Source organism: Anguilla rostrata, chromosome 6 (assembly GCF_018555375.3).
Source record: "Anguilla rostrata isolate EN2019 chromosome 6, ASM1855537v3, whole genome shotgun sequence".
NCBI classification, from domain to species: Eukaryota; Metazoa; Chordata; class Actinopteri; order Anguilliformes; family Anguillidae; genus Anguilla; species Anguilla rostrata.
Window position 1 is genome coordinate 17,733,606 of NC_057938.1, and position 23,617 is coordinate 17,757,222.

The 23,617-nt window shown below is 44.0% G+C and overlaps 1 protein-coding gene across 4 annotated transcripts in view; it reads left to right on the plus strand.

Annotated features, from left to right (window-relative positions):
• pld1a (phospholipase D1a) overlaps positions 1 to 23,617 on the plus strand; it is a 49,684-nt gene that overhangs the window by 6,099 nt on the left and 19,968 nt on the right. For 2 of the 4 annotated variants that reach the window (XM_064338736.1, XM_064338741.1), the window contains exons 1-14: positions 1,605 to 1,773; positions 11,552 to 11,722; positions 12,059 to 12,228; positions 12,722 to 12,864; positions 13,446 to 13,557; positions 13,944 to 14,009; positions 14,381 to 14,439; positions 15,154 to 15,246; positions 16,412 to 16,564; positions 17,920 to 18,069; positions 18,572 to 18,655; positions 20,339 to 20,420; positions 22,736 to 22,846; positions 22,987 to 23,178. In XM_064338736.1, the coding sequence (XP_064194806.1) occupies positions 11,584 to 11,722; positions 12,059 to 12,228; positions 12,722 to 12,864; positions 13,446 to 13,557; positions 13,944 to 14,009; positions 14,381 to 14,439; positions 15,154 to 15,246; positions 16,412 to 16,564; positions 17,920 to 18,069; positions 18,572 to 18,655; positions 20,339 to 20,420; positions 22,736 to 22,846; positions 22,987 to 23,178 (1,554 nt within the window). In that variant the 5' untranslated portion in view covers positions 1,605 to 1,773; positions 11,552 to 11,583. Of the gene's footprint in view, positions 1 to 1,604; positions 1,774 to 11,551; positions 11,723 to 12,058; positions 12,229 to 12,721; positions 12,865 to 13,445; positions 13,558 to 13,943; positions 14,010 to 14,380; positions 14,440 to 15,153; positions 15,247 to 16,411; positions 16,565 to 17,919; positions 18,070 to 18,571; positions 18,656 to 20,338; positions 20,421 to 22,735; positions 22,847 to 22,986; positions 23,179 to 23,617 lie in introns of those variants that run through there. The other 2 variants (XM_064338737.1, XM_064338738.1) reach the window with 1 other exon arrangement.

The following is a 23,617-nucleotide window of genomic DNA, read 5'->3' on the forward strand; positions in this document are numbered from 1 at the left end:
ATGGCATTCGCTATTATGGAACAAGATTTTTTCTAAACGGTGCAAGAACTACCTGTTGGCCCATAAATCTTTGCTGGGCCGGATATTAATGTCACTTGGCAAAGCGATGCTTTCAGTGGACGTTCAGAAGCCATATCTCTCTGAGCATGAGACGTGAGTAGCTTATTCGGGAAGTGTGGGTGGATTAGACAGCCATGGCTGTAGTGTTGTTGCTCTGTATTGTCATTGTTGGTGTGTGTTCTTCTTTTTCACCCAGACACAGCATCTGATGGAGCCACATAACCTAAGGGGCTGAAAAGACCAGCGTCTTATACGTTTTCGAAATGCTTATACTTTTGATGCTGGGAACGTTGGAAAATATTTCTGCAGATCCTTTAGAATTTTCAAAGAAGCATATTGCTAATGAAAAAATACAATTATTTTAAAGAAGAATTTTGTTTTGAATATTGGTGAAAATAGATTTTACTTTGAAATTTTTAAACTGATGAGTTTCAAATGAATTATTTGACCCAAGTCTTGTTCAAGGATCATGATAGCAATATTGTGTTATTACATCATTTCATGTAATTCATTTTTTCTGCATAGAATCCATTCATAAAGTTTGATTATTATACGAAAGCGGTTTCAGTTCATGTAATCTACAATCTACAAGCCCAGTTCACCATGACTTCCATGTCAGACTACTTTATTGTAGGTAACAGGCATATCTGTATTGTCAAGAGCTAACTGTATAAAAGTGGAGGTGTGCATGTGTGCATTTGTGTATGTGTACATCCTTACATGTGTGTATGCCAACCTGCCTTCTTGTGTGCATGTGTGTTTGTGTGCATTTCCTCTTTCATGGGACTTTTCTTATTCTCTGGAACATAAAGTTGTGTGTACACTTGCTGATCAGTCTGCCTGCAGTGCACCTGCTGAGTAACGTGTGCTATTTATAATGAATCTGCTGGCCTGTCGAGTAGATTGAGTAGTGTTTTTAACAGGGTCTATGTCATTAATGTCACAGTGCACAACTCTGGCGTGAACTATGTGTAATATTGCATTTCAAATTATCATGGGGCTCAAGTGTTAAGCTTCATTACATTCTGAACAGAGCCTATAAAAGTGCTGCAGCTATTTTGCAGTCTCTGCCTTTTTCCCCTCAGTGTTTTTGAAATGGAAGTAATCCGTTCTCACAGAAGTGCTAGACTGGCCCTCAGCCCTTTTCGAGAATGAGAGAATGGGGGAGAGGGAAAAAGAATAGCCCCTTTCCTCCAGGGTCTATTTTGTGCAGGGTTTCACAACCTGGATAGGTTCAACTCTCTGCCTAATTCTGTATCCAGACCATCCATTTTAAATAGGCATTTGTGCAGACTTGATCTGGTGTAAATGCAGTCAATAGCTCCTCCCTCTGGGAGACATCTGACTCCCCTCGTTCTTGACCACCCTCTTTCCCCTTCCCCCTCGTCCCCCTTGGCCAGTGCCCTGTCTTAGGAGCCGGGGCAGCAGCTTTGTCCCTCCCCCTTTCCGTCTGATTGGTCTAGTGGGTGTGAGAGACGGGGCAAAGCTGACAGAAGCACCCGCCCCCCCCCCTGAAGGAGTTGGGCCGGCCCCCACCGCTTCCACCTCCCACAACTCGCTCAGCCGGGCTGGCAACAGTCAACAGTTTCTCCGAGCCGAGGGGGAAAGAGTTTGTTGCGCCGTGTGTGCTTTCCGTGTGCGGAGCCGAGCCGAAAAAAACCACAAGATACCAAAGACGGCACAATGTGGAGCCTATTTTTGCGGAGGGAACAGGTCAGTAACAGACCCGCTTCCACGTCCCTGCCAGCCCTGGCATGTCTCTTTACTGTTCTAAATTTGTTTCTTATTATTGGAGCAAAAGTTGGTGGACATGGGGGGGTGGGTCAGAAAGGGGTTGTGTGAGAGGGAGGGGGTAACCGCAGAAGGGTGCATGGGAAGACTGCAGGTTCTTTCAGTTCTTTCAGTTTCTTTCTGAGAAAACTGTTTTGAATTGAATTGTGTGTGTGTGTGTGTGTGTGTGTGTGTGTGTGTGTGTGTGTGTGTGTGTGTGTGTGTGTGTGTCTTGGCATGGGTCATCGTTCTGGCCGGTGTGAAAGTTGCCGCTGGAACTACCTCTGTTCACACGCAGCAACTTTCCTGCTCTGTTCAACTCCATGTTTTTCCTTAGCTTCAGTGTGCACGTCCACCCAAATATCACCCATATGTCTCCCTTTTGACTTTTGACTTTTAACTGGTTAATTTACTGCCCTGCTAACCAGAGAGCCTCCTCTGCTTTTATAACTCTGGGCAAAGGGGGCTGTTGAATTTGGATTCATATTGTAGCACATGGTTTCTGCTGCTATTTTTGGTGTATTAATCAGTAATTGCAGAGAATGTGAGGTCTCTGCGACTGGAATTGTTGAGTACAGTATAGAAAGAACTTCAGTACTAACAATTTTAAAATCCTGTTTTTGATGTACACCACAATGCTTAGGGTCAAATCATCTCTGACTGAGTTATTTTAACTCTGACAGTGTTTATGTGAGGCTAATAGGAAGTAAACATACTATATTGCAGTTAAATGAACTGAAAACTGTACCTGTTTTACTCTTTGCATGTTAACAGTTGTAAAAGCTTTTTAAAAACGGTCGCCTAAACAAATTTCTGCTCAAACTGGGGAAACGTCTCGAGTGTCAGTGTGCTATCGTGTGGTAGCAAGTGTGAAAAATGTTTGAATTAGTATTGAATTATCAAAGAGAATGCACATATAAAATGCTGTCCTCGGGAAGGACGAGGAGTTATATTTGTGTTTCCTTGGCGCTGTGCTTACACGCCTCCAGTGCGTGAGTGTGAAGCAAATGTTATGAGCAACATTCATTTTGTGTAATGAGCAGTCTGAATATCTTAATTCATGTGTTGCTTTGCGTGAATGACGTCCAAAATCTGAACCTTCTGCCAATGTACTGCAGTTTTTATGTGGCTCGGATTCTCAGCCACCCACAATACACCTGTTGACATGGAACATTGTTGAAAAACACAGAGTCTATGCCATAGCAAGGATTGCAGTAATACAATGCAAAATAAAATATTTATTGATTAGAGATAAGAAATATCCTGATTTTAATCTTAAATCTGTTTTGCTGCGATGTGATAACATGATGTTGTGGTCGTTAACTGGCTGGTTTATCGTTGCACAAAAGCTGTACAAAACCTGGTTCTAAATGATTTCACTGTTTTAATGTCATCATTCGTTTGAACTGTAAGAGGCTTGATTCTGAGCTAACTGACTTTTTTATAGGGTTGTGGGGGTGCAGCAGTCACAAGTGACCGTGGGTGGATTCCTGCGGAAAAAAATACCCAGAAATGTATCTGTTTGTATGAGCCAGGCACTTAAAAACCTGTTTTTGAAATGGACCTAGACTTGAGTTGCACAAGATGGTCTACTGCACATCCGGTTGAACACTGCCCCGGGGGTCTGCTTTCAAAGAGAAGATACTTTTCACACAGCTTCAGGCTCCAACATAATTCATTTTAAATGCTAACTGCAAGGTAAACTGCTGATGATTGGGTGACTGAGCTGGGTGTAGTCTCATGTGGTGTCATGCAATGTGCCTGCTTGGTGTTCTGGGCTGAACAGTCTCCGTCTACTGTCCATTCCTGGTCCTCTGACCCAGGGCTGCTTTTGGCATGTGGGTCAGGTCAAATACTGGTCAAGTGGTCACAAGAACCATGTTTGGGTACTCTCAGCAAAGGATATCTTTGGTGATGGGAAAGCGAGGTTTGTTCAACCGCTTAATGGCTTGTGCACTCAGTTGCTAATTCATAGCCTGATAAGAACCTTTGGAAAAGATGTGTTTACTGTAGCAAACCACAGGTTCGTATCAGTGATTGCTTACACCTCCAGCAAATAAGGGCCTCACTCCTGTCTTACCGCATTGTTTTATGTGAGCAGGTTAGGATACAACAAACCGTTACGAGAAGTGCTGTTCATGGCTGTGGAAACGCAGGGCTGAGGTGGGGTCAGGATGGAAGGCATGTCAGAACACGCGCCTGTAACCGTCTCTGCCAAGGCACACTGTGTCATACTTGCTGTCACAGAAGAGTGTTTCAGCTTGCTGTGTTTTTGTGCGTGGCGTTTGGACTGTTCTATTTGAGTGTGTTCGTGTTTCTAAAACCCAGGACAGGAGACAGTAGGGGGAAGATTCTCACATGAAAGTTGCACGTGTCGTGGTTATGTGATGGAACGGAGACTCCTAACTTTTCAAACTCGTGTACACGCCACGTTGTCCAAAAGAAGGTAGCACAGCCAAGAGCAAACTGCTCACAGAGTTTGTGGAGGCGTAGGAAAATGAGAACAATGCAAGGGCGATGTTGGTGTGCCTTGGATAAATGGGGAGATGGCAGATGGGACTAATGCTGCTGTCCTTTGTACATTACAGTATGGATCTTAGGTTTCTACAGCGTTTCTCTAAAGCAGAACCAGAGATCACTGCTATCCAACTATTGCTGCTGTTATGAAAATCATATGCCAAAATTACTGTAAACTGGTTCATACCGTATTGCGATGCAGGTTTGCCATCTTCCAAGCTATTGGTTGGCAGGGCATGCCCTATGCCTTTGTGGCAATTTTAGGGTTTCCTAAAGGAAAAACTACAATTACTACAGACTCTCAGACCTTATTACATCCACTTTTCTACCCTCACACCACATGAACTCAAATCCAACTTTTTACAAAGGAACACATCAAATAATGTTAACACAGAGCGTTATGAAAAATAAACTCAGGCATTGACAGACGTATTAAAGTCAAAATGAAAAGTAATCTGTTAGTAAATGTCAACAAAAACAATATGCATTCAGTTGAAGTACCTCTGATTTGCATGATTTGTTTTGAGGCTAAACATTATTTAGCCTCAAAACATACAAGCTGTCCACCTACTGACTATTGTTAACCTGTAAGGAGAGGTCATGACCACTCCTATATACAGTACCAGGTACGTAAGTCAACTTCCAGCTTTAGATTTTGGAGAAATTAGCCATAAATTTTAGGGTTTTTTCCAGAACTTTTAGAGGAGCAGTCTGGGTCTTTGGGAAGGCTCTGCGACGGGCCCTCAATCCTCCGGGTGGAAAGGTGGGGCCGAGTCTGACTGGGGGAACCGGTTCGGTGGGACCTGAGTATTGCCGGCATCTCTGTTGTAATGCCTTCAGCTGTTTTGGGCATGACTTCAGAGACTGGAAGTAACTGTATTTAATTCAAAGCGCAGTGTGGTGTAAGGGAGCTGATCCAAGTCACGTGTTCTTTCTCTTGTCTTCACCCATTCATGCCTCCAAATTTAGTTTCGTAGCAGATCCATTCTTTCGGGCTTATGCTTTTGCAAACGGTACAGCTGTATTTACAGTCCCTGTATGCGTATCTTATAGAAGATCCTAATTGCTTTCTTGGGGTGTTTTTGAAAGGTCATGGGTTCATTTGAAAGAAATTAGACTCTGTAATGAACTGTGTAATGATTACACTACTACAGGAACTGGGTTTGTGTCCATGGGGCTTTGGTCGCAGCTGTCCCTAGAAACCCTTGAGAAGCAGCCGTTCCTGTCGTCGGAATTCTAGCATCAGAATGTTTCACATTTTTGTGTCCTAATGCCATGAGAGGACGGCGATCGGGAGGAATTTTCGCCTGGACCTCGCGAAATTCCGAAGCTGCAAAACGAAGCAGGTCAGATTCTCGGGGGTGACTGGTCACAGTCAGCCCCCTTTACACACCATGACCCCTTCTGGGCCTGGACCACCCCCCTCCCTGCCCCCCATTTGGATAGGTTTAATGTAGAGAAGCCTCAGTTGCCCCTTTAAACACATTCCCCAGCAGCATGTCCACAGTGACGGTTGCCACCACCCAATAAGATGTCCGTTACAATTTCTCACGTAACCCCTACTGGAAGATAACAGGGTACCCGATGAGAGCCCTGTTCAGGCATGGTTTTTGAGCTTTTTCCTCATTTTTTTTACCCCAGTGAGTTTCTCCAGGATTGGCTTGACCACATGAGATGTCACCATAGAGAGAGCGAATGCTTCCATGGTGCCACTCCCATCTTCAGGGCTTGGCTGTTCCTGTGTGGCAGGAAACAGGAGAGGGATTTTCGGGTGTTTTGCCAACAAAAGCAGGTTTCACCGTCATCCAGAACTTTCCGTTGCGTGATATGGCACGGAATGCCACATGAATATTATTTGTTGTTTGAGAATGTCATACCAGGGTAATCAACAGAACATAATGACATTAAAAACACTGTTTCAATGTTTCAAAAGTTTGTAAATATAAATAAAAATATGTTGCTATAATTACTTTGCTTTTAAAACAAAAGTGTAGAGTGCAGTTTAAAAAAATAAAAAACAAAAGTTGCAAGGCAGGAACAGCATTAATTAGCCAGCAAATGCTACTCCCTCAGTGGCCTGCAGTGACACAGAGAAAGAATATGTACAAGCACAGAGGAAATGAAACGGCTGAGACGTCTGAAGTACAGTGACTTGGACAAGTTTGAAGGCTTCAGTTAACTTCTGTCTGTAATACCCTTGCCTAATTATTATTCAGCATTGTCGCTAGCCAGTTCTCTCAAAACATATAGGCTACTATGAGCAAACCAACTCCTGAAACAGCCTCCATTGTGTCTTTGGGAAGCAGGCATGGGCTGGTTAATTCAAACCACTGGAAATATTTCCTTTCGACTGACGGTGACAGGCATTTAAATGCTCTCAGTGCTCCGCATAGAATCCAGCCATCTGGGATTGGTTACTTGCAGTTTGAGTCTGAACTGAGTTTATTCTTATATCGGGTTGTTATGGAAATGGTGTGCTTCCTTCACACTTGCACACACTTGTAGACGTGGCATCTGAGGACAAAAGGAATGTATGTGTATTTATATATAGGAATATACAATATATTAATGCAAGATGGATTCCTGTACAGGAGGATATGCTGCTTATATGTTTATCTACATTTAATGTACATAATATTACATGTACTTTTATTATCATGTCGTTCACCCTTGAAAGAACTGTTGTTTTAACAGCATCAATATGTTCCTCATTCATGTACTGCATGTAAATCATGCATATAGTGCTAAATAACATCTATAATGAAGAGGGAGTAGTTTGACTGTGTATGTCAGGAAAAGTGTGCAGATTACTGTGTTGTGGGTGGAGCCGGAGCAGCATTACTGTGTGTAGCATAGGAGCAGGGGAGCTGTGTGTTGCATAGGAGCAGCATTACTGTGCGTAGCATAGGAGCAGGGGAGCTGTGTGTAGCATAGGAGCAGGGGAGCTGTGTGTAGCAAAGGAGCAGGGGAGCTGTGTGTAGCACAGGAGCAGCATTACTGTGTGTAGCATAGGAGCAGGGGAGCTGTGTGTAGCATAGGAGCAGGGGAGCTGTGTGTAGCATAGGAGCAGGGGAGCTGTGTGTAGCATAGGAGCAGGGGAGCTGTGTGTAGCATAGGAGCAGGGGAGCTGTGTGTAGCATAGGAGCAGGGGAGCTGTGTGTAGCAAAGGAGCAGGGGAGCTGTGTGTAGCATAGGAGCAGGGGAGCTGTGTGTAGCAGGGGAGCTGTGTGTAGCATAGCAGCAGGAGAGCTGTGTGTAGCACAGGAGCAGGGTAACTGTGTGTAGCTTAGTGCAGCAGAGCTGTGTGTTGCACAGGAGCAGGGGAACTGTGTGTAGCATAGGAGCAGGGGAGCTGTGTGTAGCTTAGTGCAGCAGAGCTGTGTGTAGCAGGGGAGCTGTGTGTTGCATAGGAGCAGGGGACCAGTGTGTAGCACAGGAGCAGGTGAGCTGTGTGTGGCATAGGAGCAGGGGAGCTGCATGTAGCATAGGAGCAGGGGAGCTGCGTGTAGCATAGGAATAGCAGAGCTGTGTATGGATTATAAGTAGCAGAGCTGTGTGTGGTGTTCAGGGCTTGGTAGACTGCTGTTTGTCTATGACTCGCTCTATTGCCTTTTTCTGGCCATTTGAAGAGCAAGCGACGGCGATGTGTGAACAACACAAGAAACTTCACACTTCTACGCAACAGCTTCACACTTTTATCCATCACCACTCTTCTTCCTCAGCAGTGAGCGTTCTGTTCCATTCCTACACTGTCATTAATTCCTAAGACTGAAATTCAGGGCCGTGCTGACTGTCAAATTTTACCCAGAAAGCCAAGCCCTGTGATAATGGTACTGTGTGAGAAATTGAGGGGAAGAGAAGGAGCACAGTTAATGTTGAATGCCTGTCGTGTACATAGGCCTGATGACAAGTTCCTGTGCTCTTCTTCGATATGTTACAGAAGTGCAGTGAGGTTGCTCCCATAGAGTGGCATTGGATCATTAACTCAGAGAGAGCGTCTGACCTACGAGTTTAAAATCACAGGCTGACACCCAACCCCCTCCCCCCATCTGTCTTTCTTTCTGTATGTTATTGTTATCAGTCATTCACTTTCTTTCCCTCCTCTCTTCACCTCGCTTTCTCTCTTTTCTCTCTTTCAACTTGGAAACCAAGTCCCTTTGTTTCCAAGTAGTGCACAGGATACAGAGAGTAACCATCTCTGTCAACATTAGTTCAAGCTACTGTTCCTACTGGCTGCTGACCTGCACCGTGTAAGCATATGCTTTACATGCAGCCATTATTCAACCGGCCAGCGGTGTGCCTGTATGTGCGTTTGTGCGCACTCCTTGTACACCAAAAAGTGGTCGTGTGTTAAGATGGAGGTTCGTGAACCCTGCTAAGTTAAGCAGCGATAGATAGTTTAAAGATAGATCCCTTGGTACTCCTGGTATCCACCGAGAGTATCTGTGACTGATGTGGTTATGTATTGCGTAGAGGCCCTTTCATTGAACTGTTCCTGTAATAGCAGCCGTGTGCGTGGCTAAGGCTGGCGGTGCCTGATACGGCTATCCTGGCACTGCATCACGCGCAGGTTTACGGTTTTAGACTTTTACTGCTTCAGACAAAACGGGTGGGGATTCCGAGTGTGCATGACATGGCAAGACGTCTCGTCCGGTTTGGCACGAACTTATCGAGCCGAATCAGCGCAGGCGGAGCATTGGTGACCTTGAGCTGCCATTCTCCTGCTAGCCTAGCGCTGTTGCGCAACGGCCTTTTTGTTGTTTTTTTTGTTCTTGTTTTTTTCATCCCCCTTTTTCTTTATAGATCTAGGATTGTCATTTGTACGTGACTGTTAGCATTAAATGGGCTGAGTTTTCATCATTATGTATTATGTTTTTATGTTCCGTAGTCTGTATAGCTGCAATGGAAGACTGTCCCATCCTCCTTCACAGTCAGTTGGTCAAATTGGGAAGGCTCAGGCTGGCTTGTCTGTCATCTGCTATGCATGTAGCTAGCACAGTCACAGAGGAGGAATGCGCTACTCACGCAGGTGGCACTGGCTATTCGCGGGCACCCATTCGACCAGAGGAGGGGCTGCCGTGCAATGGGAAAGCACCGACTCGAGCCCTCCCTCTCTGGCGGCCCTTTGACCAATCGTGCGCCACCCAACAATTGTTGGGCTGCCAACAATCGTTGCCGTTGGCGACGTCAGGATTCGAATCCAGGGCGCGTGCCCCTGCATGGAGGGCCGGTGCATTCACCGGAAACGCCGCCTCACAGCCGGCACTTTCAGCCATGTATGCAAGAGCTTTGATCAAGAGCTCAGTCTGATTAATGGCCTTTCAGCTTTTTAAGCATTTGATCTGGGCATCGAGTCTCCCAAGCTTGACCGAGGCAATAAATGTTTCTTTAAATTCCTGTTAAATTGAGTTTGCGCCAGCCATCTTACCTCAGAACCCTTTACTCACCATTGTAATATTGCTTCAGGCAGAGGCAGTGTGCAAATATTCTTCCCCACCAGTTCTCCTTGCTAATTTGTCCAGATAGTTAGTTAGCCGTGTGGATTTACAAGTGCGGATGGCTCATTGTTCATTGCTGCAAACAATTTCAGTGTAGGCCTTGGATTCCACGTGCGTTGGCTTTTTAATCTTTGCAGAAGTATTAGAAAATGTTCAACTGACTAAATTAATTAGCACATTGACTAATTAAAATTGGAAGTTCTGGAAAACCAGAAAGGGAGAGACCCTTTGAGAGCTCTCTGCTTGTATACTGTATTTTTTTGTCTTACCATCATATAACGGGCATTATTTGACTTGTTTGCTTTGTAAATATCAGACTTTATTCTAGGCCTTGTGGGAGCTGTGGGGGAATAATAATGGAAAAATTAAGTTATGATGGTTTGTAAATAACAAAAAAAATGTGTCAAAGTGAGCACTTGATAATAACCTTGAAATAAAAATCTCAGCTTTATTCTATCATGCTTACTTTACCAGGGCCAGGTACCAAGTTATAAATGGTGTGAGGTCTGAAATCTTCTGAGACTGAAGGCAGTGTACTGTTAACATGTCACTGCTCTGCTTACATTGTGTGCCTGACGCACCCCACTGGCTGTTACACCAGCTCAGGTGGACTTGAAGTGCAGGAATTTTTTTAATTCATTTTACTGAGGATATCTCTGGGACTGCAGTTTGATGGTCATGTGACTCTGGCTTGGCCCCTGATTGTGGGTCTGTGTTGATATGTGAAGGCTGTTCATAAGACCCTGCGGTATTAAAAAAATAAAATAAATGATTACAGCCAATTCAATCTAACTGAGTTTAATATTGTCCTGGTTTGTGTAATGTACTGTGCATACTGCAACTCTTTAATGAATAAACATGTATTCGCTTCTTAAGTGCGTCGTGGATGTGGAAGTTTGGAAACCTCTCGTGCATAACCCCTACCCCAGAACTATGGGCTTGCTCAACACATGAACAGTGTGCAGGATACGCGACCCCTAGACTGCCTTCTACTGTGGGAATTGTATTCTGTTCTAATTTGAGTCGTGATTTTTGGATGTGGAGTTGTGGACCTTTGCTTTCTGGTTCTTATCACCCCAGCAGGCCCCAACATTTCCTTGTGGCAGATGAGGGTGTTGTCCTCTAATCTTGCTGTCCCTCGCTGTTTGGATTTCTCATCAAATTCTCAGGATGCTTTGAAGGACTTTGGGGGCGAGTTCAGACTAGTGCACTGTCCCTGTAGATATGCAGCATCCGTCTGGTTCCTGCTGTTTACAGTCTCTCATTTACTAATTCACCCCTGTTCTATATTATTTACAAATTGATTGCATTCTATATGTTGGACTGGATGCATGTGAGCCAATTGGATTCCATAAAGGATTCCATTGTGCCAACCTGGAAGAGAGCCTGTTATGATCAGGTGTCAGGTTTTTAAAGCCACTGTTATAATAATTATCCAACAATGTGGATTAGACATGAATGTGGAAATCCATTTCCAATGAATGACCCAGACAAAGAGGTTTTTTTTTATTTATGCAGTGACACATCATGTTGGGTGCTGTTAAACTCTCCCAAAGGGAACTTGGCACAGGAAATGCAGGTAGCAAATTGGCAGGGGTGCTTGGTGCTTGTCTGCTACAGCTAGCACCTTTGGAAATGCTGTGCGGAGACTGGAGGGATTTAAATGACGTTTGTTGTGTTGTCATCCCACTCTTCTCCCCCCGCAGGCAACGCCTGCCCCGCGGGCTGAGCACTGAGCATGCTACGTCAGACCGAAGCCACACCCAGCACCCAGAATCTAACAACCGCAACCATGAGCGACGTCGTGGAGAACCTGGACACCCGGGAACTGGACTTCGAAGGCGAGGAGGAGGTGGACTTTGACACCAACCACAACGGTACGGGGGGGGGGGGAAGAAAGGCACCGGTTCAGCTCGGGGGTGGAGGAGGGGCGGGGGATTGGGGGAGGATAGGGTCGCGTGATGGCTGTCCTGCTGGAGGCCTTAGCTGCGGAATGAAACCTACACGGGTGGGGGATCAGGTTACAGTCCCTGAAAGAATGACACAGGTGACTCCAGCATGCGTAGACATGCAGTGTGTCATGCTTCAAGAAAGACGCTCTGAGATACCCAAGCTTCAGATAGCGGCTACCTCCCCACCCCCCCCCCCCACCCCCTGCACACTCGCTTAAGTGCACCCGGACAGGTCGTGACGTGCCTTTCCCTCCGCTTCAGGTGATGCCCGGATCCCGTTCTCCGCTGTGTACAACACCAAAGGCTTCAAGGAGACGGACGCCCTGGTCTACCTCACCTCCGCCCCAGTTACCGCCAAAATCTTGGATGTGGAGCGCTTCAACGCTGCCCAGAACCGATTCCAAATCTCCGCTCAGAGGAGCATGTCAAAGGTCAGGGTGGCCGAGAGTCATCAGGAGAACTGCTCTCATTAAAGCAGTCTAGACAGGCTGGCTTTCTGAATAAACATCTACAGGGAAGGATCTGGTCAAGGACATGTTATGCATTCTTCTCATTTTAGTTCGGCAGCTCCTTGAGATGGCCAACTATTTTTTGAGGTTGATTTATTCTGGTCGAGAAAGTGGTAACACCCTCAACTCAGTGTATTGGAGGATTTTGTATAGTGTGAATAGTGACACAGGTTTGCAAAGCTATAATATTGCAGGTTAGTTCAAACCTGTGTGTCCCTGCCACAGTAGAACACATAGGTGTCCCAACTAGTCAGACGGCCCAAAAAGCACAATTGTGTTATAGTTTATTTGTATAATATTTGCTTTGGCTCGCTGACAAGAAATCTGTGCGTCTTGAGGAACGGCTTTGTTGCGAACGGTGGGAAAATCCAGAGAGCCTCCAGCGAGTGATGGGAACGTGTCGCTTTCCCCACAGACGCTCCCGGCTGTCTTCAAGATCGAGATGAGACATGGGAACTTCACCTGGATAGTGAAGAGAAAGGAGAAGCACTTTCTGGAGCTCCACCGGGAGCTCCTGCGCTACAAAACCTTCCTGCGCATCCCCCTGCCCTCACGCAGGTGAGCCGCGCCCGCCGCCTCTCCCCCAAGGCACCCTCGCTTCATTTGGGAGAGCAATGTTTCTGGTTGGACATCGCAAGCCTGTCTGTCATGGATGGGTGCTGTGGACATCAGAAAGTTCTATTTTGAAAATCATCAACTTTTCCTAGGAAAGGTTGTAATTAGGATGTTGTAGATAATCTCTCTGCCCCCTTTTCTGTCCCTTTATATATTTTCTCTCATCCTTCCTCTTCCCCTCCCCTGCTTCTTTACTGTTACCTTCCTCTCCTCCTCTCCCTGTCCCACGCTGTCTTCCCTTTGTCTCTTTCTCTCCTACGTCTCTCCCTCCCCCTCACTCTGTTGGGTACCCTTCCACTTCTGTCTCTTCGTCCTTCCTTCTGCCTCTTTCACCCATTCTCCCTCCTCCCTCTCCCGGCTCTCTCTCTTTCTCTCAAATTTTCAAATTTTACAGAATTACAGGAATGTACAATATAGATTATTGATGAAACTGATTCAACTGCAAGATAATGGATTTCTCTCTCTCTCGCTCTCTTTCTCTCCCTCTCTCTCTCTCCCTCTCTGCCTCCCTCCCTCCCCCTCAGTCATACAGCGAGGAGGAAGAGCATTAAGAAGAGTGAGGCAAGGGAGATGCCCAGCCTGCCTCGGGGTGGAGAGGATGAGCTGGTCAGAGTGGATCAAGTGTCGAGCCGAAAGGTCAGTCTGTGGCCGTAAGCGTCTGCTACGGTTGAATTTGAAACCTTATTTTCATTGTCAACATTTGATCTTGCGCTTAGTATTTTTATACAGGTTCAGAGGTGCCATGTTTTCTGGTATTTCATTGCTTCTGTAGTCACTCTTTCAGAATTGATACCCACTAAACACTGTTCTAGAATAAACCCACTAACCAAACACTGGTCCAGGGCCTAGTTCACCAATGAGAAGCCTACTCAGCCACCTGAATAAATCCACAGTTCAAACTCCAATCCAAGGCCTAATATATCAATCAGACACCTATCTAGAGCTCTTTCCTGAAGCTACTTGCCTCTAAAAACCCATCACTTGTCTGAACTTCCTAAATCTCTTTTGTCGTCCATTTCCAGAAACAGCTAGAGGAATACTTGAATAACCTCCTAAAAATGTCTGTATACAGGAACTACCTTGCCACGGTAAGTCATTTTTATTGCAGAACAACGTGCATCTGAATAAATAGCAATCAGTAAAATGTTAAATAGCGATTAGCGCATATTGACTAATCTGTAACGAGCCCTCTGTGCACAGATCAGTATTCTAAATGAGACGCCGCGGTTGGGGGAAATTACATTGTGAGGTATAATTCACGCTCCCTCGTGCTCGTACTGAAGTGGTCTTCATAATTCAGTTATCAAGGACATCTTAATTATCTCTCCAGACTGCTAAATAGCTTCCTTGTTGTAACTGTATTAGGGGTGTTATTTTCATCTGCATTTGGTGCTGGCAAACATGTGGAGGATAAACTGTGATCAGTGGTCGAAAGTAATGATGGCTTCCTTTCATTCAGATGGAGTTTATAGATGTGAGCCAACTTTCCTTCATCCAGGATCTGGGACCAAAGGGCCTGTAAGACATGCATCCTGTTTCTTGTTCTGATGTTTTTTCCTTTTTTGCTATACTGTACCTTGGGAAGTAGCCTTTTGTCCTGGCTTTTGTTATCTTAAGAGAATATTTGAGGCTTTCCTTAAGAGATATTGAGAGAGAGTTGGGGGTGGGGGAAGTGGCCTATTGACATCTCAAATGGTCTCAGAGGAAATGTCATTTTTAGTTCACATTGTTTTAAAATTCTAAACTGTGGGTAATCCAGTATGTTAGACTCACGGGTCTTTGAGGCAAATATCTTGTCTGTGAGGAGACTTAAGGGCTTTGGTTTTGCATTTTGAGCTCAAGTAAGGCACAAATTATGATTGTTTAAATTTGCAGTTTTAAATGACTGGTTTTGGCAAATTTGTGGCACATTAGTTTTTTTCACATTTGTTGGCTATCACTGTTTTTGAGCATGAAGGGACTGGTTTATATTTGGAGCTCTACAGTGCCACCATGTGTTTTTACTGAGCTAGTGCTGTATGGGATTTATATGAAGTTTTGCCACAACCATTGAAAGTTCATTGACTTATTGCAGCAGTGTTGAAAAAGCCAGTTAGGAAGTTGCCGCTTTATAGCGATATATTTACACTAATGTGCGTGCGGGGTCTGATAATCATCTATAAGGGCAACTTCAGTTGGCGTGTTGTTAGAAATGGCTGATGAAACCATCCTGTGTCTGTGTCTTATTCTCAGGGAAGGCATGGTCCAAAAGCGGTCGGGCGGCCATCGCATCCCAGGAATGAACTGCTGCGGTCACACCCAAGTCTGCTACCGCTGGTCCAAACGGTCAGTCCGTTACGCCTCCTGCCTGCCTTGCATTCATGGCTGTGAACTCCCATAGCTTCAGTTCTCACTGGAGGGCGGAGTTGAGAGGGGGCGGGGGGAGGGGCATGTGTGGTTTGGCTAACCGGCACAGTCATGAATTCCCATTGCCTCAGTTCTCCCTGGAGGGTGAAGGTGGGGGTTGGGGGGCCGGGGGGGGGGGGGTGGTTTGACTGCCAGAACACCCTGGCATTGAGATGGGGGGACCATCTGTTATCTTCCTTCAAGCAGGCGCACACACACCACTATCCTTAAACACTGTTATTAACGTCTCTCTGGAACCTGCCACAAGTTTCAAAGCTTTGCCAATTCACCCAGCTCTGTTCTTTCTGTCTTAAATGACACTGGAAACCCTGCTATTACAGTAAATCCACTTTGAAAGAATAAAGTAAAAAAAAATCCCTAAATTTAAGGGATATAGTTTAAATACTATTTTTATATTAAATATTATAAATATAAATATTTTTTGCAGGGGTTTTTCTTGAAGTTAAAAAGTAGAGCACACGTATGAGGAAAGTATGAATAGGGAAGGGGGATTTGGACTTTTAAAAATTTTCTTTTTTTATTTTATTTTATATAGTCCTTGTTATAACCCTTATATAACCCTTTTAATGTGTAACATAAGCATGCAAATATAGTGTAATTGTACCTTTATATAAAATGATTAGGCTTTAAAATTCAAGAAATTGATTGCAATACAGTAGAGGATAGATTTAATAGTTTAATACTGCCTGCTATTGGCTTTTATTTTCCCTCTGGGATCATGGCCAGAGGATGAGGGTGATTTTCCGTCTGTTTTTGGACAGCAGCTACTGAACTGTACGCCTACTTGGAAACTGCACATAATGTAACAAGCGTTTCATTTTGCAGGGTGTTAAATAAAGTTGCGCATACTTACGAAAAATATTCCAACGTGCACACTTTCACATATTAACATAGATTTCAGTTTTTTTTTTTTTATATATTGATCTACGCTGCTCAACTGTGATGATGAATGGCTGATCTGGTTTTGATATGTTTGTGTTTTAAAAAAATTATGTTGTGATTTATGATTCCTGAGGATTCTGATATTGTCACCCAGACTCTGCATGATCACGTTGAATGGCCCTGTGGCCCTCTCCCGTTACAGGTGGCTGGTAGTCAAAGACTCTTTTCTGCTTTACATGAAGCCGGACACGGGGTCCATTTCCTTCGTCATGCTGGTCGATAAGGAGTTCACCATCAACATGGACTCCAAATACACGGAGACCAAACACGGCGTTCGAATTGACAGCCTCTCCAGGTACTCTCCTGTCGGGCGGCTCACGTTTTCTTGCACCTCACAGTGCTGGAATGAATATGATCTTAGAAGGTTTATTTCTGTAAAAAACAGACAAACAAAAAAAAAAACAATAGATCTTTATTGTCTGTTGTACACCAAAATTTTCCTTGCATCACAGCTTACATCTGCGTAATAGCTGCAATAATGGAAAAAAACACATTAGAAAAGACAAGGAGGTCGGTATATGAACATAATCATTACCTGTTTCACTATCTCATTCAGCCCTGTCCAAAGCCAGTGTCATCCAAACTGTGTGCAGAGTCTGCATGATTACAATTTCACTCATTAGTACTTAACAGTCAATAAGTAAATCCCTTAACAGAGAATCTATTGGGGGGGGCGAGGGCGTATATATACTGTTAATATGCAGAGAAAACTTGTCAGTTATTTGGTAGTTTAACTGAGGATGGAACAAATTATTTTTGTACCTCTTCAGTTTGCACCTGGGCACTCTAAAACACCTGTTGGAAAGCAGACGTTGATACTCTTGGTTTAAAACATGGGTGTGGTCTACGGAGGATTTCAGTGGCAATCTCTGTGTATTCTTCTAACTGTCCTGAAAACCCTGCCTTCTTGGTCTATGTCAGTAAAAAGTGATACTTACCTTCGGAGGCTCAGGCTTTATTTTTATTTTTATTTTTTACCTGGCCTGGACCGAAACATTACTGCACCAAGCAGTCATGCAATAGTGAATTTAGTTCAGGCTTTTATTAACCACACCCCTGTTCCTGAATTTCGGTTGATGCCTTCCTCAGAATGCGTGCAGAATATGAGTGGGCTGTCTGTTCATTGAACATTGAAGCCATTTAAATCGTCCATACCCGTGAAATTCAATTTTACAAAGTAGTCACATGATTTCAAAGGGCACATTAAGTATGTTCCTCAGGGTTAGCACCTCAGCTCAAAACATTTAAAGAACACTGGGAAATTGTACCAAGAAAAATATGATTTTGTACAGTAGAGCAGTATTCACTGTAAGCCAATTGCTTGAGAGAACACCAAGATATATTGATAGAACAATTGAATGAATGTTCCATCATGCACTGAACTGTGTGCCTCTCATACAATGCTTTATTTTTACAGCAATCTGATGCAGGTCTTTTTATGTGGGCAATTTCACAAGATCTGATAGGCAGATAAATATGGAGATTTTTGTTTCTGTGGATACCATGGAGGGATGCCATGCATAGTTGCATAGCTCTGACGTAGATTTTGAAAGAGGGAAGGAGAAAGACCATTCCAGACGGCTTTTCTGTCGGAAGCCTCCACCTCGCTACTCTGAAAGCTGTTGAACGTCCCCAATCTCTGCCCTCTAGATCACTTGTGCTGAAGTGCACCAGCTACCGACACGCCCGCTGGTGGGGTCAGGCCATCGAGGACTTTGTGCGGAAACACGGGAAGGCCTTCCTCCGCGACCACCGCTTCGGTTCCTTCGCCCGCGAGCAGGAGAACATCCCAGCCAAATGGTATCCATGCCGACCATTGTTCCTCCAATTCGACCACCCTCCCATTTTTATCTGCACTGCGATTAGCTCTGCATGTGTTCCCATGGCAGCAGTGACAGCCGTTATTCTTTGAACTCGTACGTTGCACATTGTTTTTTTTTTATTTTTTATAACTGTGGTTGTTGTAAAGACGTGGGCTGTTTGTCAAAGAGTGTTTCTTTGAAGTGTCAAAAATGTTTAATGCTTGTCAAATTCTCAAAAGTACAATGTAGGTGTTGGGTCCGAAACTATTAACTTGCCTAAACTGCCTCCTAGGATGCTTCCTTCATAGGAAGGGCTCTGCTAAGTTCTATTGCAGAACATTGGCATTTAAAAAAAATCCTCCATCCAAAAACTGTAACCTCGATTTTGACAGCATTAGGAATCGGTGGTTGGCAAAGCTCTTTTTTATGGGATGAAAATAAGAGTGACTCCTGAATGCTGATACATATAATGATGTATTTTTTAACTTGTCTTTACACAGGTATGTTAATGGGAGGTACTACATGGAGGATGTCGCGAACGCTCTCGAAGAAGCCAAAGAGGAAATCTTCATCACAGACTGGTGGTACGTATCAGAATTACGATCACAACTTCATGAGACGATTTGTGTGTGTTGTGACAAGACGTTGGTCTTCCTCTGTGTGTTCACACTATGTTCACACTGCCTTCACACCACAAGGTCATGTTCTTGAGCCTCCACTGTTTGAGGTGTTTTATAAACACAATGCAAATATTTAATATTTCATATTTGATTTTAATATTCAAACCCAGCTGACCTATTTTGTCTTTGTTATTCATAAATTGCTGCATAAAAACCATGGAATGCTTGCATTACCAGCCTCTTGTGGAATATATTGGGGTCTTTCATAGCAAACTCACAGCTGTGTGTACTGTGTATTAAACAGGGAAGCATCCAAAAGCTAGTCCCACGCTTGGGCCCTGAAACCAAAAATAGAGACAAGTCTTCTTTTGTTAGTTGCTGTCTCTGCTTGAAGGCCGTTTTAAATGCTGCTTTCTCCACGAGCACTGCATTGCTCCGCTTGGCCAGGGTGCCAGGAAACTAAGCCTGCAAAGGAATTAAAGTTTATTTTCAGCTAAGAGAGGATTCTGCAGAAAACCTCAGCTGAATCAGCTTCAGTTTCCAAGTTAGGGAGGAAACTCCATAATGGAAAATGTATAAATGTACCTTTGTGAGGGCGTAATTTATTTATAATGCATTATATTAATTAATTAAATGTGTAGAATTGAATATAGAGTAAAAGTACTGTGCAATAAAACATATCCAGTATGTGTAATAAATTTAATGGATGAAAGTTGCCATTTTTCACTAGTCTTTCGGTGTTTTCAAATATATTTTGATATATTTAAAATGTTTTCCTTATCATATTTCTCTATGAAAAGACCTTTACTTGTTCATAGGTGTTTTGTCCCCTTTCTGAAAGCTCTGAAAGGCCAAGGTGCAGTGTAGCACAGTTTTTAATATGATCCTATGCCTGAGAGTCTTAATTTCTCATCCCCACCCAGTCCCTTGTGAGCTTATAGTTTTAACAAACTCACAGGATTGTGTTGGAGGGAATTGCGTGCCATTTTCAAAGGGAAGCTTCCAGCGAGAGGCTGCAACATATAAACCAGTAAACATTCTTCAATATAATGAATTTGTCAAAAGTGGTATTGATTTCAAAAGGGAGCAGAGTGGAGGTAAGCTCCCCTCCCCCCCCCTAATGGGCTGTGTTTGGAAAGGCGGGTTGAATGGATGGCTCCTCTGGGAAGATGATACATTTATCTTTGTGAACAATACAGCTGGGAAGCCGTACATCACCTGAGGAAAGTGGCTATAATGGCGCTCGCCTACAGTCACCTGTAACTGGAGCCAGGCGTCAGGACTGATGGGAGAGTTTAGGTTCCGTTAAACTCATTAGTCTGTTGGAGCTACAACGAACTGTCAATCACCAGCTCGTTTGTAACAATAAAAAGGCTTAGCTCTCCACAGCAAATCACAATGATTGGTTTTTAGTTTCATGAAGCCTGCCTTTCCTATAAGTAGGTGCCAGAAATCTGAATGTAAGAAGCAGCCGAGGGTACATCAGCTACTGCAATCATGTTCATAGGAGGAGTCCAGTCAGAGGCTCCTTTAAAAGAGTGGTGTTGGGGGTGGAACTGGTCCAGATTCAGAACTGCTGGTGTTTAGGCTAAGCACAAGAAGGATGATCTCATTTGGTGATGTCAAGGGTGATGTTCGTTTTTGCAGGCTGAGTCCGGAAATCTTCCTGAAAAGGCCTGTTGTCGAGGGCAACCGCTGGCGCCTGGACTGCATTCTCAAGCGAAAGGCGGTGAGTTGCCCCGCCCGCCAGCAATTGAAAGAGCCAAAAATATTTGGGGTATACTGACTGGTGAGAGGTCTACTAGGGCTCGGCGATGTACTGCAGCAACATATTATTGCATGTAATAACTGTAATTGCCATCATGTGGTGTATTTTTTCTTTCATTTTTTTTTCTCTTTAATTATACCTGATGCGTTAAATACTCCACTGGCTATGTATTGGGGGTTGATTAAAACATGAGCAACAAGGTTGTCCTGCATTTTGCAGTGATGGTTTTTTTTCCCATGGAAGTATTTCACACGGTCTCTGAAGCTTACATTTCCTACCATGTCAGGTACAATTAAAGAAAAAAAAGAATAAAAGAAAGCCTATGCGCCACAAGGTGATGATGGCCATTACAGCAAGCGATTAATAATTAAATGGCCCAGACCTACGGTTTACGCTTTACCACTTTCCTTCTGTGGACCTTGAGGGAGGTTAGAGCTGTTTGTTCCATTTCACTGGTCAGCCAGAACAGTGACTCACAATGTCAGTGAATGCTGGTGTCTGTCCAGGTTGAGAGGACTGCCTTCAGCCTAGTCATTAAACCAGCACCAGTAATGTTAGCATGATGAGGTGACTCATGGAAGTACCTCTGAACATTTTGACCATGAGAGCTTACCTTTCTCCAGCTCTGCAGTGGAAAAAGGAATATTAAGATATGTGTTTGTGTGCCTGGATTGTTCTTGAAATGTGTAGTCCTAATTGTGGTGGCTGAGGCAGTGTACTTTTTCATACCCATTTAAAAAAATGAGTGAATTTTGCTTTCATTTTACTCTGTATTTTTCATTTTGTGTTCAAGAAACATAATAGATGACAATACATTTAACTTGCGTGTGGGGTACATGTTTCTCACTCAGTTTACATAGTTATCTCTTGTACGTAGATCATGAAGGGTGATGCACAAGCAGGAAGTTGTGCTCCTTTATCTTGCTCTGGCCCCTTCAGCACCTCAGGTGATTTTCGGATACCTGGGAGAGCTGCAGAACCACGGACAGTGTCCTCAGTCACATGACACGGTAGCAGGTGTGGCTCCCTGCAAGTCAGGGCAGCTGTTACAGCTTGCCTAATTATTAGACTGCATAAAAGGCCTAACTCTTAGGCCTGGGGGGCAGAGAACCTTTTGTAATGCAGCCACGGTGTGTTCTCGCACTTTAGCCCTCTGGATGCATTTTGGCTGGCTTGGAAGTGGTGGCTCTTCGCTGGGGATTAAAATTAGTTTTTCATGCGCAAATGGCTTAGTTTCTGGGCATGTAAGTTCTTTACTTGTTGCCTCATACCTCAATGAGTTGCAAATAAAAGGCAGTTAGCCACAGCTCTTCTGTGTGTCGAAATTGTACTCTAAACAAATCCAGTGCATACTGTTTTTCACAGGGAAGGGTGTCAACCATAATACCGTCTGACACACTTGTGAGAGTTGCATATAATCTGCTTTTTAGGAATGAGAATTTCTCATGCACTAACTAAAATGCAGTCTTGCAACTGAACTCCAAGTAAATGTATCATGCATGTACGGTGACAAACTCCACTCAACTGAAGTATAAAACTTATTTCAAACTCAAATGTCATACTGCTACTTGCAAATGTATGTGCCGTGACCATGGTGGTGAAATTGAAAATGAAAACTTTTAAAATCGCTTTTACCTAATTTATTGTGTTGAAAATAAACGGACGTAGCATTAGTGTCTGGCATTAGTAGACTCTTCAGGCAGTGAATATTTTAAAATAAATCTTAGCAACACAGTGCATTAAATTACATGTGCAATACTTGTATGTTTTAATAGGAACAGTTCAGGAAGTCTGCAAGTTCTGATAACTGTAACGGGTTTGGTTTTGGGGGGGCAAGGTTGAGAGAGGGGAAGCTGCCCGTAAACAGAGATGGTGGAAAGTTAGCAATGTGCTGAGTTATGCTGATTCATAACTCTAAGAACTATTGTCAATCTTCACTAAAACTATCACCCGGTCAACTTGGTCTGGGTCTATATATACATCGGACTGTATCCATTCAGTTTTAGCCAGTCTTCAGGTAAAATGAGCAAAGAACATTGCCGAATGATGTAGAATTTGTGCAGAATGACATGTTGTGCTGTAGCTAATTCAGATTCGAAAAGAAATGAAGGCTTTGTGACCTCATCAACAGCAAAACCATTGTTACTGAATGAATCTGATTTTATTGATCTTCAATGCTGTCTTCACTAGTATTATATGCTATTTATGGCGATTCCAGCGAATGGCCATGCTGGTGTCCTGCTAGCGTTTTAACTTCAGTTTTTTGCTTTTTGTAGCAACAAGGTGTGCGTATCTATGTGATGCTGTACAAGGAGGTGGAGCTGGCCTTGGGAATCAACAGCGAATACAGCAAGAGAACTCTAATGCGTCTTCACCCAAACATTAAGGTACTGACCTTACTGGAGGCGCGTGCGTGCGTGCGTGCGTGCGTGCGTGCGTACGTATGTGGATCTGACACATTCTGCTCCTGTGCTGTGCGCCTGTGCATGTGTGTGGATTGCCCTTTTCTAATTCCTTCGCCTGCCAGGTGATGAGACACCCTGACCACGTCTCCTCCACCGTCTACCTGTGGGCGCACCACGAGAAAATCATCGTCATTGACCAGTCCGTGGCCTTCGTGGGCGGCATTGACTTGGCGTACGGCCGATGGGACGACAGGGAGCATCGCCTGACGGACGTGGGCAGTGTCACTCGCTCTCTGGCCATGACAAGCGAGCAGGTAAAAGCAAGCTCTTTATCCCCTTCTTTCCCATCCTGCTCATTACCTCATGCGCCATTACCTCATTACCTCATACGTCAACTAAAAAATGATGCTTCAAGCTAAATCCATAGAATGTTCATTTCATGAAAATAATTAGTGTATTGGATTGAACTGAAGCCTAAATTCTCTGCAGCATATTGTAGTAAGATTGAATAGTAGCCTAAGTTCTCTACAGCGCATTGTAGTGAGATTGAATAGTAGCCTAAGTTCTCTACTGTGAATTGTAGTTAGATTGAATAGTAGCCTAAGTTCTCTACAGCGCATTGTAGTTAGATTGAATAGTAGCCTAAGTTCTCTACTGTGAATTGTAGTTAGATTGAATGGTAGCCTAAGTTATCTACTGTGAATTGTAGTTAGATTGAATAGTAGCCTAAGTGCTCTACAGCGCATTGTAGTT